Genomic DNA, 18,695 nt, shown 5'->3' with positions numbered 1-18,695 from the left:
GTAAACTCAGAAGTATGAATTAAAGAAAAAAAAAAAGATCACTTCCCAAGCCTCATATTCTAACTAAAATATTCATTAGCTTTTAGCCAAGCACAGATTTCATCACATGCCAGAAAGTCCTCCTCAAATAGGTCTGAAAATGTGGAAGTCTGATTTGTGGTGTTTTTCTGTAGAAGATAAACCATCTCCCTGATCTCAGGTCAGCCCATCAGGGAGGTGCTCACAGGGTGCTGGTTCTGGCTCCATCCCATCCAAACCGAGATAAATTGGAGGATGGCAGCTTAAGCCTCAGCTCCCAGGCTGTGAGGACTTTCTCTTCACTTTCTTTTATAGGTAGCACAAACAACAAAAGTTTCCAAAGCAATGAGATTCTGCATCTTTTAATGAAAGATAAAACAACAATATAAACATACACAAATTTACAGAGAAGAGGTCAACTTTGATACATTTGGAGTAAAAGGTGTTTTCTCATTTAAATATGGTATAAAAATAAACACAAGAAACATGAACAGACAATGTCCAGAGAATAGACGAAGTTAGGCATTCGTTTCAGACTGTGGATACAAGGGTGAAATGACACTTCTGGGCTAATTTGTTATTTAATAAATGTGAAGCCATGTGTATACTTATTGATATATACTTTTTTTTTCTTTTACAATTCTTCCAGTTTGTGACTGACTGAATTTTCAGTGAACTGTGCATCTAGCGGAAGCTTTAAGAAAAAGAGGAAGGGGAGGGGGCAAATCAAGTTTTACTTCACTTGAACTGGTTAAAAAAGGAAAAGACACAGATCCAGCTTAGTAAGAGGAGGAAGGGAAGCAGACGACAGGTGGAGACAGAGGCAATGAGATGGCAGAGTCCCTTGGCGATGGCGATGCCTTAATGTGCACACAGAAAAGAACAATTCAGGTCCTTCATTCATGCAACATCTTGGTCTAACGTCCTCAGCTCCAGGTAACAGCAATGGGCTACAAGGTGTGGGCGATGGCTCCATTCAGCTTTCATGTCACAAAGATGATCCTTTTAGTAAGACTGAACAAGGCTTGTTAACCGCTTGGATGTGAGAGATTTCCCCTGAGAGAAAATATCAAATGAAGAAAGAAAGAAAATAATTCACGATCACTGGAAAGCTGTACCATAGTAGAATTGAGTTACTACAGTAGAATTTTTGTGTGTGAGGGTCAAAACTGGCCCTTTATCTTTTGGTGTGTGGTCCTGGGAATCAAACCCTAGACCTCACACATTCTAATAGGCATGTGCTCTAGCACTGAGCTCTGCCCTCCTCGGCCCCCAAACTGAACCCAGTAAGTTAACCTGAATTCGAACATCATGATGAACCCTCTTCCCTCCCCCACCATAAACACATCAAACAAATGACTCTCCCTCCCCAAACACTCCCTCTCCTCCCAGCCCACCCCCGACTGCAAACAGACTGATGGGGTCACAGCACACATTAGCAAATCATAAACATGTCCATAAACGTTCCACGGAGGCTGAGCTATGAGGCAACGCCTAGGTTCCCAACCCGGAATATACATCCCAACAAGAATCTGACTCAGCTATTCTGCAGGACAACAATGTGAATGCATTCTGTCAAGTAGGTGCTACATTTACAGATATCAGGATGTGTTGAGGTGGGATTGAATTACATAACATGCACTTCCAAGGATGTGATTGGTAGAAACTCAAATTTGAGTTTATCCCCTCCCATGTGTAGTTAATAGAGAAAAAGAAGCCAATCATGAGTCTTGAGATAAAAGTCTACTCATTCCTTTTTCAAACTGTTGACATCTTTTTGTCATCCCCCATTTGTTTTTTTCCCAAACAGGAGCACATGTATATATATTCTACATTCCATGTATTTTAATTCCACATATTTTGCTAATATACTATTACAGAGAGTAAATGGAATTTTTTTCTTTGTTTCGTTCTTTTTTGAAATCTTGACCAGCAAGTCATTTCTAATAATTTTGAGTATTCTAGAGCTATATTTTTTAAATGTGAATACAAGTTATTGACTGGTGAGTTATTTCATCTCTCATTTCCTAGGTTCTAATATAGAAGTCATTGGCCTGCTTATTTAATTATTTTTTCCCCTTTTGGAAGGGATGAAATAGGGATTTTTTTTTTTTTGAGAAATTGTAGTATTTGGGAAACAATTTGTGTCACAGCTATATCCTTGACTTGATGCCTAATGGAGCTGAGTTTGATCAAGGGCTGTGTGAGAGATCATCTCTCACAGCTATTGTCTCAAGCTGTTGCTGAAGTGAGAATGCACAGACTGAGTGCATATAAACAGGAGGAATGTGTTTTCTATGTTGCCGAGAGGCTTAATGTGGGTATTTTTTTGGAGGGGGCTCTTTTCTGGTCCACAAATAGCACATTCTCTCGTCCCTGCAGGAGAGAAGAGGTGAAGAAGCTCCTGGGGCCTTTTTCATAAAACACTTAGCCCCATTTTTCAAACCTCCTCCCTTAAGATCTAATCATGCCCCCAATTTTCCCTTTAGTCCTATATCCTTGCGATCCTAGAATTTAATGCGTGGTATTTTTTTTGGCTGGGGAGCACAAATATTCAGCCCAAAGCTGCCACATTTCAGGCAAAGAATGATATGTTTAAGAAATGATTAATAACTCTATAGTCAGTAGTAAAGATTAGTAACCCCATAATTCACAATTGATAAGCTTTCTTTGTACCTTGTATGGTCTTTGGCTGACAATATGGCAGCCATGCGAGGCAAGGTATTTTCTCTTGGTTGGCAAAGGGCTCCTAGCTTAACTTTTAGCGGCTGGCAGTAGAAATTTTTCATATTTAAGGAAAGCATGTCATACCAGGCTATGCTTAGCTCCTTCCCTTCAAAGAAAATAACAAAAAGCAGTTGGCAATCAGCACACACTTCTTGCCCAAAGTAGTTTTACAGAACACATTCAAATGAGATTCTGGGCCTCCATGTGAGGACACAAGAAGAGACTGCCATTTGTGAACCAGGAAATGGATCCCCACAAGCCATGGAATTCACTGACATCTCAGTCTCTAGTACTGGGAGCAAAGTCTGTGTTGCATTAGGGATTTTGTTAGAGCAGCCTGAAGGTACAAAGACTACCGCTTCCCATCCTGCACCTGTTTTCTTGTCCAGAAATAGAGAAAAATAATAGCATCTGCTTTAAAATCTTGCTTGGAACACTGATGCAGGCAAATGTTTAAAAATTGTTCTTAGGACATCCTTGGAGTCACTTTATTTTGGCTGTGACCTTATTATTGTAAATGCTGCTAATACTATCTTTCATGTAAGGAAATCTGATATCTTATGAAACCCAGATCCATAGTTACTATTCTGATGTTATGAAAGACAGAAAAATCACTAAGGAATTAAAAACTAAGATTTTACTCCTTCTCCATCCAAAACATAGGCAATAAGGTATTTAACTTATGTTAGAATTAAAAAGCACTTTTCTATGCTCAAAGATGATACTCTGCTATTCTTGCTACTGTGGTGTGTGCAATTAATATAAATGCATGTGTGTGAATACTTATTTATTTTGAGATGAATAATTTATCTTGAAAGGGGGTTTATTCTTCCTAATGTGATTTTTGGGGCAGAAGGAGAGTAGAAGACTAAGCTAATATAGAACCATTTCTCTTAAAACTATAGATTAACATGATTTGGATCAAAATTCTAGAAAAGAATAAAATAGCTGTATTGGGATAAGAGGTCCTTTGAAACTTAGACATGGTTACATTTTATTTAATAAAAACCTTTGTCACTTTTTATTTATAAATTTAATTTAAAGGGAACACTGTTCTCTTTCTATATTTTTTATTTGTTTTTAAATTCCTGAAAATCATGAAGACTGCTAACATCTGGTGTATTATAGACTTCACTAAAAGTAAGGTCTGGTCCAAGTTCACCTTGGCTAGCCCTATCCTAGGAAATAACTTAAAAACATGGAAGCCCACAGTGAAACAGTGTCACGGTCAACCTGGGGGTTTGAGATAACAAAGAAACAATGATCAGAAAGGAGAAGGTGTGTGCCTATGCCCATGTATAGTACTGACTTACCAGCTATGCATTGAGAGTATTGGCTCTGTGCATCACGATGATTAAAAAGGGACACTGGGTGCAACTAGTAGTGAAAAGTTCTTAAGAGTCTAGAGCGACCGAGGCAACATGTATGTCTCGTGGCTCACCTACATTTAAAGATCTAGACCGTGTGTGTAGCCTGCCTTGCTTCCTTGTGGAAAAGACACAGTCCCGACTCTGATGCCCATAGAGAGTGCTCAGCCTATTGGAAAGTGTTAAAGGGCTGAGAACACTGGTCCCTCCTCCTAGGGACTTGCACATTCATCTTTTAAATGGCATGTGAGACATTTGCAACAGCCATTTTGAGGCAGTTCCCAAGAAGTCACGAAGAATTAGTCCCTGACCATTATCTTTGGATAACTATGTTGAAGGAGTAGAGAGACTTTACAGCTAAATTCTAAACTCTTAACTCTAGCAATTAAAAAGGGCTAAAGAAAACCTCACCAGTAGGATTCACTTACAAGTTTTCTTCCTTACAATAATTTAATATGAAGAGAAACTATCTTTATCTTGAGATTACATGAATGTCAAGAGATGTAAAACCCTACGGTCAGTCTCAGGGAGAATATAGCAGAAACAAATCTATAGAAAAGACAAACAGACGGACTAAACCTAAAACTCAAGATACTGTAAGCCTTTGGAATATGTAGCTGATGGACAGTAAACTAGAAAAATAAGCCTGTGATCAGTTTCTGAATGAATCAAGCCTGGCACAGAGGTGAAGATGAAGCATCACCTTAATCTGCAATACAAGAGTCATATAAACAGAGTTCCTGTGTCTCACTATAAAACTCCACCTTCATCAGACCATACTGCTGTGGGATGCCTTTCTGTATGCTGTGAATATGTGTTGCTCTCATTGGTTGATAAACAAAGCTGTTTGGCCAATGGCGAGGCAGAATAAGGGTAGGCGGTGCATTCAAACTGAAGATGGGAGGAAGAAGGGTAGAGTTAAGAGAGACACCAGAGACCACCCAAGGAGCAACAAGATGCCAACAGATGAGTAATGCCATGGCCTTGTGGCAACAAATAGATTAATAGAAATGGGTTAATTTAAGATGAAAGAGTTAGCTAGCAAGAAACCTGAGCCATAGACCATACAGTTTGTAATTAATATAAGCCTCCAGGTAGTTATTTTATAAGTGGCTACGTGACTGTGGGTGGGAGAGATTTGTCCAGACCATAGAGCTAGGCAGGACCGAGAAACTTCCGACTATACCACATCTTTTTTTTTTTTCTTAACGATTACAAGAGCTTTGCTGTAATTAGGAGAAAAAGAACCAACAAGCCCCCAAACAACAATTTATAAGATGTTAATTTTATGATCTAGGTACTGACACACACACACATACCTTAGCACTCTACCACACAGATGTATAGCCTCAGTCCTCTTACTGATTTTTTATTTTTAGATATAGTCTCACCAAGTTGCCCAGGATGGCCTTGAGCTCATTCTATAGCCCAGGAAGGCCTTGAATTTATGATCTTCCTACCTCAACATCCAAGTTGCTGAGATTAGAGACATATGTACTCATAGTTATGAATTTTAACTGATTTAAAAACCTCCTTCTTGGTCTTAAAGCAGAGATGAGACAAAGAGTGTAGAATTCTTTGAGAATGGACAGGAAGGCCAGGCACTTAGCCAAAGCATGGAATTTGGGACAATGGGAACATAGAAACAGTTTTCCACTTTCATTTTCTGCATAGCTTGACCCATAAGCAAGTACAAGAAGCTACATTTTCCTGAGCAGTTGATGCCATAAGTTTATGATCATCATGAAAGTATACTGCCAAGCAAGTAGACTGAAGAGTGATATGAGCAGAGTTACAGGAGATGGTCACTGACCTTAGCCACCGACCTTACTTAACCATTGACCTTAGTCACTGGCATTACTATGAAAAGCACAAGATTATTTCCACTTTCACCTCTATGTTTAACTTGGCCTCATAGCTCTTGCTATTCCCTTACAGTTCCTTCTTGCTGGTGTCCTGTAAATACCCACATTTCTACTATATGTTCCTATAGATTTACAAGCACATTCTAGAATAATGTCCCAGTGATTACCTGACCACTGATTAATGTGGTCTGATGAGTGTCTAGTTTCTAGACATGAAATCAACACAGCTCACATCATGTGAACATACTCATATAAGAAGATCAACTACTGGCATAAACTCTTTTACTCTCATGTTGAAAATGCTCTTGTCTCACAATTTCTTAGATATCAGAACCATTCATCATCTGGCTTCTCTGTCCTAGTCTGCCTACTGTCACTCTACACATGGTTCTTCAGCTGGCCTGGCACCTGCTGCTCTCTCAGTCAGGACCCTCTCTCTCTGCACACAGCTGTGCCCTTTATTCAGCCTTCAATGATAAACATCCTATCTACATCTCTGCCCCCTGGACTTTTCCATTACCTTCCCTCAGTTCTGCATTCATGAACTTATATGCCTCTAAGTATTATTTTGTTTGTCACTCACCCTGGAGAAGTTATTGAACAGCTTTTAAACAACATTAGGCTTATAGAAGTCCCCAAATAAATCCACAGTTCCCTCCATGAGCTGAACTCTCTCACTGGAAACATCATTTCAAGAATAACTTTTACAAATGGAGGTAAGAAAGTCTTCGGAGTCTTTGGATTAAGTCACTTCTAATTCAAGGCAGAAGAGGCTTGATGTGGTGAGGGTGAAGGAGCAGAGACTCAGTGATGGAGAGACACTGATCTCGTCCTATGTATTAACCAATTCACTAACAGAACCTGGTCTTTTCAGCTTGGAAGATGGTTAAGAAGAAATTGAATCTATACTGCTTGTCCAAAAAGTTCTTCCCTGATTTGATAAAAACCAATTCTTACACTAAAGGTGCAAGCTACCTTATTAAAGCATGGTAGGTAATCCTAGTGAAATTGTAAATGAATACAACTTCCTATAATGTTAGGCATATAGCAATTCTGAGATTGAAGAAAAGGAAGAGGATTGTGTCCTTTTAATATTGACTTTCTTGACTTAGAGGACATAGCTATGAACAATTGAACACTTCAGCACTGACAACAGATCTCTACATGGGTTAAGAAAGATCATAAGCCAAATAATCTCATTTCCTTACTTAAAATTATGAAGTAGACAATCATTAGATAAAAATACAGATGAATGGAAGAAAGAAACAATATAACTTAAGAAATAATTATTTACAAACTAATATACCTTTCAACTTTTTTTAATTAAAAATCACATTTTAGGGCTTTATAAAAACAAAATGAATTATACTACAGATGCGGACTTATTATAGCAGGTACATTTAAATGATTCATGTTAATCAATCACCCAGTTACACATGTTTCTTGTAAAATAACTTTTCCAACTAATATTTGACAAAATCGATTTAGGTAGATGCAGCTGTATTTAGGAAAAATTTAAATATCATAGACTAGGTTAGAAAATATCACAAGGGATTACACCGAATAGAGGAATTTACTGCTAGTGAAATGTTTTAATTCATAAAATGTCAACATACACAAGTATGGTGTACATGTATGTGTGTTTATGTATAGTAGACACACATGTAAAATGTATCAATCAAATGGGTCAAATGCAGGTGATATTGAAAAACACAAAAGCCACTGTTTTAAGTCTAATTTTCAATATGTGTGCAATAATGCAGTAGATAGGCCCTGATGGATTAAGAAAGTTTCGATTTTTGGACCTTCAGAGTTTCTATATTTAGCAATTGTATGATGTATGTCAGAACATCTGGATTTATTAGGATTAAGTTACTTTAAATTGAATTATTGATTTAAAGTGCAAGAATTTGGAAGCTTTTAGAATACTTTTTCAAGTTCTATTCCAGAAAAAAATAATAGTTTATACTTGTAGGAACAGTGTATAAGATTGTCTAGTTTTCATCTTCCTTCCTTCCTTCCTCCCTTCCTTCTGTTCCCTTACCCCTCCCTCCCTCCCTTTCTCCTACCACCCCATTTTTCTAATCCATGCCTTGAGGCATGCTATACAAACATTCTACACTCACAGTCTTCATTCATTTTATTTGGAGACAGGATTTCACCAAGTGGTCCAGATTGGCCTTGAACTTATAATCCTCCTGCGTTAACCACCTGCACAGGTGGTGTTACCAAAGTATGTAACAACACACCCAGACTCTACTTTCACATCCCTTGTCTAACATTCTATATAATAATATAGAAAGAAACATAGCCTCTTTGTAGCAATAAGCATTTTATTTTCTGGTTTGTACTTGGCTATTAATAACATTAGGCTCTTGGTTTTCTCATATATTTATTAACTATTTGCATTTATCATTAAAACTGCCCAAGTCCTTTGCTAATTCTCCTAATGGCAGATTTTTCTTCTGGTTACTGTTTACCAAGAACTTCCTGTACATCAACTCTATTAGCTGTGTATCTGTCTGGACATGCGTATCGACAGTTGTTAGAAAGGGTTTACCAGATTTGAGGGCAGGTGCTTGCTTTAAACAAAGGCTCTTGGGCTAAGTACGGCGTGGAGCAGCCTTTCATGGCATCTCTGTGGATGAGACAGAGAAAGATGCAGTTCATAACTAGGTAAACAACCACCTCCAAGGTGTGCTGTTCACTAGAGTGGCAGCTTCTGCTGTCTTCCCAGTACTTCAGGGCATTTCCATTGTTAGTCTGAACGAAATGTTAATAGAATGCAGAGAGAATGCATGCATGATGCAAACTTGATCATCATCTTCCAAAGACTGACCAAAAGATACTCCAAATAAGTACAGAGACAGCAAGGACGGAGATGAACTATAAAATTTAATAACAGGGCAAAACAGGAAGAAGATAAAAAATTCAAATTGACATTAAAATGAATAAGCAACAAACAAAAAGTCTAGAAACAAAAGACAAGAGTAGAAAACATTACTACAGCTCACAAGGAAAAACAATGTTTCAAACATTTTATTAAAGCACCACATGATTCTACTTTGTTATGGTTGGAGGATGGGGACGGAAAGCTAATGCAGTTTTCCAGTTAGATTGTCAAATGTATTCAGGAGACAAATCCAGGGAGATGGTATCTTGTTGGGTCACATATCAAGTGTTGTGAGGAGCTGTGATCTAGGAGGGCTTTTGATGGACTGGAGCAGACATCGGTGATCAGTTGAGGTAGTGAGAGAATAGAATATGAGTAAAGAAAAAGTAGGAGAACCCTTCCTCCTGATGTAAGACCTGCTCAGATTTTATGTAATGACAACTTTTTAGGTACCTTTCCCTTCTCAAATATTTTAAAGTGTTCTGCTCAGTTTTCACAGAAGTATCATTTTCTTATTCACATTTCATACTTTATTTATGTGTTAATAAAATATATATAAGTGCAAAGATTCCATAACAGTCATAAAAAGAAACACAACTGAATCAATGCTGTACAATTCCAGTGGAGGTTGTGGAATTGAGCTCATACAACTGGAGGGCAGCTTATCAGCTGTGACACTGTCTTTGTGCTGAGCACTGATCAGTGGAGAGGGTGGGGGTACTGTCCTGTGCAAGGCAGAGGCTCACAGAGTATGGTCTTCATGCCAGGAAGATGATCATCTCAAGTATCAGTTAAAGAGGTTTGGATCGAGGCGAGAGGTTTTCCATCAAGCTGTGCTACAGGAATCCTCGCAGGGTCTCTGATGTAGTTAAAGTGAGAAATACTGATATTTGGTAAGAAGAGCTTGAGTGTGAACACTGCTAAGGTGACAGTCCTTGCAATGTACTGTCCCGAGATGCTGGTAACCGTTTAGGAGAGACAGAGATAGACAGAGACAGAGACACACGGAGAATGACTCTAAATTCAATGTATGGGAAATGAGCTCCCAGAATTTGCATTTTCTAGGCTACCAGTAATTTGAGAATGTGGAAAGTTGGATCCTACTTAGAAAGGTAGAACTGGAAATTGTAACCAAGGGAAACAGAAAGAAAACTTGAGAAGAGCTGACATACAGCATGACATAAAGTGATTCCCTGTGGTCACCTAATCGAGGGGTTTGATTTGCTCTGTTCTGTTACAGGAAGCAGAAGTAGAGGTGGTTCTTGGAGACCACAGAAGAGTAGATACTCCTGGAAACAAGGAGGAATCTCTTAAAGATGGAGTTGATGCCTCTGCCACCTAGATGTACCATGTTTCTGGCAGTCAGGGGCCAACCAATACAGTGAGCCATGGAAGAAGATCCCAGACTCTGCCCTGGCTGAGCAGATTCTGCTAAATTCTTTTGCAATTCTGAGATGACCACAATACCATCCTTTTCAGTATCTTCTCAAAACACCTTGTAGATTTATAATTTAAAATTAGAAAAGAGAAAGATTTCCCGATGACTTTTGTTTTATTTCTGGCATTAGCAATATGTTCTTATTAGACAGTAATATGTATATTTTAAGCAAACACTCTAATTCATGGGTGGTTATTGTTCCTTTTGCAGTAACTGAGCAATGTCTATTGTGAATGTGTGTGTGTGTGTGTGTGTGTGTGTGTGTGTGTGTGTGTGTTGTTCATGAACTACATAAAAGTAAAAAACAATCTTTAATGCCAAAGTCATCTCTATAGTTTGGAGAAACAAAACAAAGGACAGATGAACACTTTTTCCTTCTTCTAGAAACAATATAATAGTTGATGTATTGTACTTTAAAGGTACAGTCATTGCCACATCCTGTTTTATTGTTGGCTTCTCACTGGTTGATGTCACAGGAATAATGAGTGAATGTGGAATTGTCTAATATTGTTCATGTCACTCAGACCCCAACCACTGGCGAACAAGAATGGTGCAGCAGTAAGAATGTGAGGCCTTTTGCGCTCGGCTGGTTTTGCCCAATCCAGGCTGCTTGTGTGGTCTGCCAGGGTGCATGGAAACCACAGTGGGGTGGCTACAGATGCACTCATAATACTTCCAAGCACACAAAGCCTTGCAAGTTCTACAAAATGGTCTCTTGTCTTGCTATTTTAAATGGTCTCCAAGAATGAGCGCAAATGATAGAAGAGTTAAAAACTGCCCCCACAGCGTTCTGTCAGCATCAAAGTGCCTTTCTCTTTTCTGAAAAATGTTTCACAGGGAGTGTCAAGGAACATATATGACCCCATATGTGGTTTTAGAATGGATGAAAGAAAATGAGAAATAGGCGTCTTGGCCAAAAGATAGAACTGTCAAGTAAGTAGTCACATAGGGAGACATAATTGAAACCTGTTCTTCTGTTAGTGGCAATTAAATTGGATGTCACAAGGAGACTTATCTTTATCTACTGAAGTTCTATTCACACTTCCCCAGCTACATGAAACACACTTAAAAGAGAATATGCACACCCATCGTCCTTAGAACCCTGATGAGATTTTGTTTATTTAATCCTGTTGCATATCACTTAGCTAAATGAGATAATTAAGATTGAGATTGGGTTGACTTTCTACAAAGTATGTAGCCAGGTGCTGTGATGTTAAGTACTTATATGCACACAAACATTGCTGTATCTTTCTGCTTCATTCAGTGACAATTTAGTGCATGGACATAAGATGATAAGAAACTTGAGACATATCAGAGTTGCAATTTAAGCTCAAGAATCTTAAATAGAAAAGAAAACAGTGACAATGAAAAATAATATTGACTGCTTTACCATGATTATGAATCCTAAATGAAACAGTTCAATGTTTAATCTTATTTTCCAGTAAATATGGCTTTCAAATGTTGCAGTAAACATGTTGTTGGTGTTCCAAATTTTCTTCCTCCTTTCCTTCTCTTACTTGAGCAGCCATGTTCTAGTCATAATCTCCTAATATGTGTGTTAGGATAGTAGCCACTGATCTCATGGAAGGATCCCCTGCTCTGTAGCATTTCTGAGCTTCCCCATTGCCATGATCTGCAGCCCAAGGTGTGTGCATCCACTGGGCAAATCAGGAACACAGTCTGCCTCCTTGATTGCCTTCTCCTGTGCTCTGCTGCTCCCACTGAAACCTCCACACCAGTCCTGGCCCGAGTCTGTTGAGTCCTCAGGTCTCTTTTTAGTTTTAATCTTGCAGGCCTCTTCCACGGGCTCTAATCCTTCTTTTCCCTGTCGTCTTTGGGCTCCCGGGTAACTATGGTGACTCACACTAAGGAAGTCGGTGGGAGCCTCCTTCTGTTCACTGGACAATCAGCTTCCACAGGAAGAGAGAATCAATTTAGATATGCATGCTAGCAGCATCCCAAGAGAGTAACCTGAGTCACCTCTGTCTTCTTACAAATTATAAATTTGCTCAGAGCAGGCACCGTGTCTTATTATCTACGTATTGCCAATCAGAAAGCCAAGTCCTACCCAGTGTAGAGACTCAACAACTATTTGCTAGAGAAAAGAACCCAGTGGTGGCCGAAGGCATGCTACCACTGACTATATACATTTATCTCAGAAGCCTCTCCGATGGTCTTCCCTGAGGCCTCCCAACCAGCAGCACAAAAACAGGGCTTCACGCTCAGTAGAACGCAGAAAATTCTGGTAGCAGCTCTGCCTCTGGCACCTGTAGAATGACTCGGACATTGCTCAGCAGTCACACCTGTGTTCCCTTGGAGCCTCTGGTGGTGCAGTGGGGGTACTCGGTGGCAAAAGATTCACTATTACACCTAATTCATAGCTTGTACACCCTTGAGTGACAGTTTTTGAGCTAATGATGCTGTCAGGGGAGAGTAAAGTTACCCTTTCCAAACTAAATTAGCCTACATGGTCCAGAAACATTTCACCAATGGATTTATAGCATGCTGCTGGGAAACTGAAATTATTTTCTCAGGCAAGTTATCACCACAACCAGTTACACTAAAACAAGATGGATAGCCATTGTCTGCCAAGAAAATGATGAAAGAGATGGGTTTAAGATCCATAAAAGAAGAAAGAGGAGGCATTCGTTCATTCTTGATCAGGTTTGCTTTCTTTTTTTGTGGGAGAGGTCCAATGACCATTTCCTAAGCGTTTTCCATCCAAGGTGTCATAGGGATGTCTAACGCAGGTTTTTTCACATGAATGTGCAACCGTGAGCAATAAAAGCCATAGCACTTTAGCTGAGGGGGAAAAAGTACACAAAACCTCCTTTACAGTGAATTCACAGGGACATAGACATGAAACATAAAGGTTTTCTCTCTCGGTTTCTAGTCTGTTTGCATGATGTGGTAGGTGTTCATGTGAAGCAGTTGGCTTCATTAAGGTGGATGTTTGTGTGTATTAAAGATGTAACAGGCTTCATGGTTGTAGCTACAACATCCTTGCTAGAATTACAATCTATAAGATAAGCTCTCTGGATGCTCACTGTTTTGTCCCTGCTTCTTTGTGATAGAATATGATATCGTGAACAGGGAGCAAAACTAAAATAAGGATAAATAAGCTAATCAATATTTGAAGAAATGTTTTTGTGGTGCTGAGTGTGTCACCCAGAACCTCACATATGCCAAGCAAAAACCCTGTTACATACAAAGCGACATCCCAGTCCAACTGGCTACCTTTAAAAAAGCACATAGGAGAAGCACATGTCCTGTCATACAACAGAGACACAATATATGTCAATGTTGACAAATGGTCTAAAGATTAGTCTAACAGTCCATACAGCAACAGTGGGAGTGTAACACAGAAGTGCATGCTAGATTCCCAGGTCAGTTTTCTGGTCTAGTATTTGTAATGGTTAAGACTACATATATCTTTCTCAGCTACCTTATGGTGATGGGAAGCCTAAACAGCCAAGTCTCAACCAGAAGTGCCCTGGATCTCTCCTAAACAGAAGTTATCCAGGGATGGGCAAGGAAAGGTACTGTACACATAGAGCTCACAACACCACTCAGGGCCTGACTCCCCAGCATAACAGTACCAAACTCCCCAAATGTTTACAGTCATGGTGAGGGGATTATACAGTATATTTTTTTACATTGTTTAATAAAAACCAACTTAAAAGTCATTCATTCAAAGACTGGGAATTTAGAAAACAAGGCGAGACCCCTGGAAATTGCCCTCAGCTTTCAGCAATTGAGGAACTAGTCGGCAGGGGTGGGCTTCTGCCATTGAAGAATAACATGAGTGTTTTGGAAAACAGGAAAGTAAGAAGTCTATTCCTGCCAACCAGAATGGATCATTTCTATGGCTGGTGTGAGGGCTTGTGTTAGGGAAAAATGAGCTCTAGAATGAGATTGAGCAAGTGAGAATGTTTACTTTTACAGTTATATTACAATTAGACAATGAGTTCAATTTTTAAATGAATATACCAAGAGAAGAAAATCTATATTTAACTTGAAGGATACCTATCATCTTTTGATCTTTAATGGCCATGAACAAATAAGGGAAGATCTGATTCAGGGTAGTGAGATATATAGTTGGGGAAGCTGGGGTCCAGCAGTTGAAATGCTTTCAAAAACTCACATGCTAAGACACAGATCTAGACTTCATGCTGGGCTGTTAAACAAGCATGTCAAACTCTAAGGCTGAAGAATATTTTGCCACTAACACAGATTCTGCATAAAAGTAGGTAAAGAATTTCATTGCAACTGAGTGTGGTGAACCATTGAAACCCTGTCACTCAGGAGATAAAGGCAAGATGGTAGAGAGTTCAAGGGCAACCCTGAGCTATGATGGGAAACCCTATCTCAAAATTGACAAAGAAAACCAACTTACTAGCTTTAGTAAAAAAACAAAAAACAAAAAAAAAACATTCAAGAGTAATTAAGTTTTGACTCTTTTTCTTTGTTTAATGCTTCATGTTTGTGTTTTATCCTGTCAATATTTATCCTACTGGGCTACATTGCTAATGAAGATTTGTTTCAGAAAGATCAACTCCTTTCCCAGTCAAGCTAGCCTCCTGTGAAAACTGTCTCAGAAAGTGGGACCTGATGTGGTTATTACAGTGGTATAGTATTAACCAGTATGTGTGAGGCCCAGGGTCGTTTCCCTAACATCACAAAATAAGAATCAGTTCTGGCACAGAGTCTCTATCACTGCTCCAGACCGTGAATTACAGTCTCCAGAAGGTAATGGCAAAGCTCAGTGCTTCCATTTTGCACAAGTAGGCCAGAGCAGCGGGAATGGCATGGCTCAGAAGACCTTTACAGCTTTTCTACCGATTCTTTGAAAGGCTCTAAAGATAACTGTCTTCACTGGAACAGAACAAAACTATCCTCCAAAAAGAGGTTAGCTTGCTGAATCCCTGGGAACTTGTCACTACCATCCCCTAGTACTCATTTCTACAGTTGCCACTTTTCTAACGCAAAGCCAAGCTGATTCAATTTCCTCTTCACACAAGTGAAGGAGAGATGAGTCACTGATACATGATTTATGAACCTTGACAGATAGCATTGCTGATCAATCCTCATGCACTCTTTCCACCTTATGTCCTATCTGTTCTTCTGTGAGGCTCCTGTGCTAAGCAGGCGTTATGGCAGTTCAACAGAAGGAGAAGTGGTGATGCACTTGATGGTGAAGGGGGTAGGAAACGATGTTCACACTCAGTAAAACACAGGCTCCGTAGGAGAGGAGGATAAAGCCAACTTAGTATGAGCGACACTTGAGGTCACAAAAGGACACAGTGACCTTTGAAAGACAGACCTTAAGGAATTTCTCTAATGATAAGAAAAATAGAGAAACAAAAGTGCATGTCACAGGTAATTAGGTTGTTTTTCCCCCTTGAAACAAGCCAGTGTGAAGGCATTGCACAAATGTGAGTTATACTCATATCCTCTCTTTTGGGCGTAGCAGAAAGAACAAACACAGTCTGCAGTGAATAATAGGTTTCAAGTAAGCAAACTCTCCTTCCAATCCTGGCTATAATACTCAACAAAGAGTGATGCTGGGGAAGTGGCCTCACCGGAAAAGCAAGGTAACACGTGCCACAAAGCACCCTGGGATTGTTGAGCATACACACAACAAACGAACATATGATAGGGAAGAGATCTCCTGAGAACACTGAAGCTACTACTATGCAACTCTGCTGTAAGGATGATCCTCTAATGTGCTTGGCAGGGGTGGGGGGGTGATTGGTAGGTCAGATAACTAATGAATGTTCCCTTGGCTTTGTGAAACACTGGTTACAAAACACTGACTCTGACCTGAGGGGGGAACATCATGAATCTGTTCTTACCGCCCAAGTTACAAATGTGCTGTATGGAAACACATAAACTGAACTCCCTAAAATCAGCATGGCCCTGAAGTGGATCTGAGTTGGAGAGGAGGCTGTGATGGGGTGGCAAATAGGAAATAAGGTTTTGGTCACGGCCAGCTCCTTCGCTGTGTGACTTTTTGGGAAAATCATATTCTTTGAAGATGCACGTCCCAATTCTTTTTTTTTTTCCACCTATAAAAAGGGTGACTGAAAATGCACTATAATTCCCTCCTCTTAGGGTCAGATTAATTGACAGGACACAACGTTCCTGGTGCAGAGCCTGTTCCATGGCAAGTCAGTAATCTCAGTAATGGGTGTTGTCATCTCATCTCCCCCAGTTTCACAGTGAGACCTGTTGATGCCTGTTTCCTCTGTTCCATTTTGACTTGCAGACTGTCCTTCATGGCGCCACCTTGCTCTACCAGAGCCACCTGCACCTAGGGCTCCATTGAAATGCTTATGAAAACTCTACCTTCCCCCAATCTCCTATTTTTACTTGTGTTGAAACTATTTTATTGATCCTATAACAGTCTCTGATAAAAACTTAGCATATCAATATTTAATGATTCCTAGTACCGCTCATGGAGCCTGAACTCACTCTAGGTTCATTCTGAGACCTTTAATTTCCTTAACGATTTCCTCACAGCAACACCAAACAGAATATTCAATAAAAATTCTCGGATGGAAAAGAATTCATGCTCTCTGAGGGATATCTGGAAGTAATTAGTATGTTTTATATGTAGGTATGTGTGTGTGTGTATGAGGGAGGGAGGGAGAGAGAGGGGGGGGGAATTTAACTTTTTTCTTCAGCCTTTCTAGCCTCCCATTCTCTCTCTTTTAAAGAGGGTTTGGCCCCTCTTGATTAGTGAGTCCTAGTCATCCAATTAAACAGTTAAATGTCATTCCATCTGAGCATTCTCCAACTACACATAGCACCAAATAGAAGGGGTTCAGCTCTCCCCATGCATACTGACATTTTGTTGATACCCCTAGGCACTTTGAACTATTCTCCATTCCTTCTACAGATTCCCAAGATGCTAGCAACTTATCTGGTAACTGTATCAATTTTGGTGAAAGGGAGAGCTGATCAAGGCCAGCTTCCCCTTACTTCTTACTGTTTTTTTTTTTTTCTTTTCTTAAGGTGTCCAGTGTGGACCATGCAGTACTATTTCAGAAATATGGAAGTAGGTCAGATAGGAGTTGGAGTTGGAAAAAAGATATTTTACATCTCCCTTCCATCTCCTCCAAGTCATGTTACTATTTTAAATTCTATCACAGAAACTTCCATTACAATCTTAAAAAAATATTCTTTCCACATTATATCAGAAAGGGATTAACTTTAAATAATTCTTTAGCAGTACCCAGAGTACCTGATGATATATCGTGGCTTCTTTTCCCAGTAAAAATCTTAGGGAGATATTTTGTCATTGTCTTTCTCCATTGTGACTTATGAGATATTTTAAAAGGAAACCTTCTCTTAAGGTTTCCAACAGAGATAGCCAAAGTTTTGTGAAGTGTGTACTGTGATTAATTCCTGGAACTCTTCATTCTCTATCCTTTTAATTGATGCAATCACATTGACTGTTCAAAGTCTATGTAGCTGTTTAAAGTCTTTCAAATAAGCTATGCTGTCATAACAGATGTAGAGCAGATTAGCATTTCCCATCGAGTGGTGGGTCTTTGGAGGAAACTGAAAACAAACATTGAGTTTGTTGAATTCAGGTTGCTTATATCTCAGCACACATAACTCCACTGAAGTTGACCATCACAGCAAAAGCCACAGCACACACACGTACACATACAAAGAGCAGCATGGAGCTAACCACACGACTCCACAGATGATGCAGACAAACTTGAGTAGAAACCAAGATTGTTCTACCTCTTTTCATAACAGGTTAGTGCTGGCCCTCAGTGTTGGTGTACAGTTTTTATGGCATGGGAAAATAGGGATGTTTCTGCCCTATAAAAATAAATGTGTTGAAGTCTTTAGTTTGAGCTTACACAATGTCAGAAAGTTCCAAAGGCGCTGGCACAGTACAAAAAAATAAAAATAAAAATAAATAAAATAAAAAATAACAAGAGAACCCAACAAACAAATATATATCACCAAAACACATGGCAAGAGGCTAAGAACATCCTGGGAGGATAGCTACTGGTTTCTTAGATTAATGCAACAATCGCCAACACATTTGTGGAGAATACAGAATAAGAGCAGGAAACTGGTGGGTCTTTTTTAGGGTAGGGAAATTGGCTTGCTACCAATAGGCACTTGGCTTCAAACTGCTTAATTGGTCTTTTTCTCCTTTTAAAGGTTGAAAACACACAACTTTCATTGTCTTCATTTTTTAAGCATAATGAAGAGCTGAGGGCAAGAGCAGAGAAATGCATGCAATTATCCTTAATAAGGAAAAGGATACATGGAACACAGACACAAAGAGTAACTTATTCCTTCATTGAATACATCATGCTATACACTTCTTTCCAAACCTTAGTTCAGCCCATGCGGTTGTT

The 18,695-nt window shown here is 39.4% G+C and overlaps 1 protein-coding gene across 2 annotated transcripts in view; it reads right to left on the bottom strand.

Annotated features, from left to right (window-relative positions):
* Window positions 1–364: 364 nt before the first annotated feature.
* The window catches only part of Rgs7 (regulator of G protein signaling 7), a 386,347-nt gene continuing 368,016 nt past the window's right edge, over window positions 365–18,695 (bottom strand). Inside the window, exons 16-17 of one of the 2 annotated variants that reach the window (XM_059280689.1) lie at window positions 8,538–8,615; window positions 365–1,074 (exon numbers count right to left, since the gene is read on the bottom strand). In XM_059280689.1, coding sequence (XP_059136672.1) covers window positions 8,562–8,615 — 54 coding nt within the window. In that variant the 3' untranslated portion in view covers window positions 365–1,074; window positions 8,538–8,561. The remainder of the gene's footprint in view (window positions 1,075–8,537; window positions 8,616–18,695) is intronic. The other variant, XM_059280690.1, reaches the window with a different exon arrangement.

The sequence above is a fragment of the Peromyscus eremicus genome, chromosome 15, assembly GCF_949786415.1.
Source record: "Peromyscus eremicus chromosome 15, PerEre_H2_v1, whole genome shotgun sequence".
NCBI lineage: Eukaryota > Metazoa > Chordata > Mammalia > Rodentia > Cricetidae > Peromyscus > Peromyscus eremicus.
Note: the sequence above shows the minus strand (reverse complement) of the source record. Positions and strands in the feature narration are given on the sequence as shown.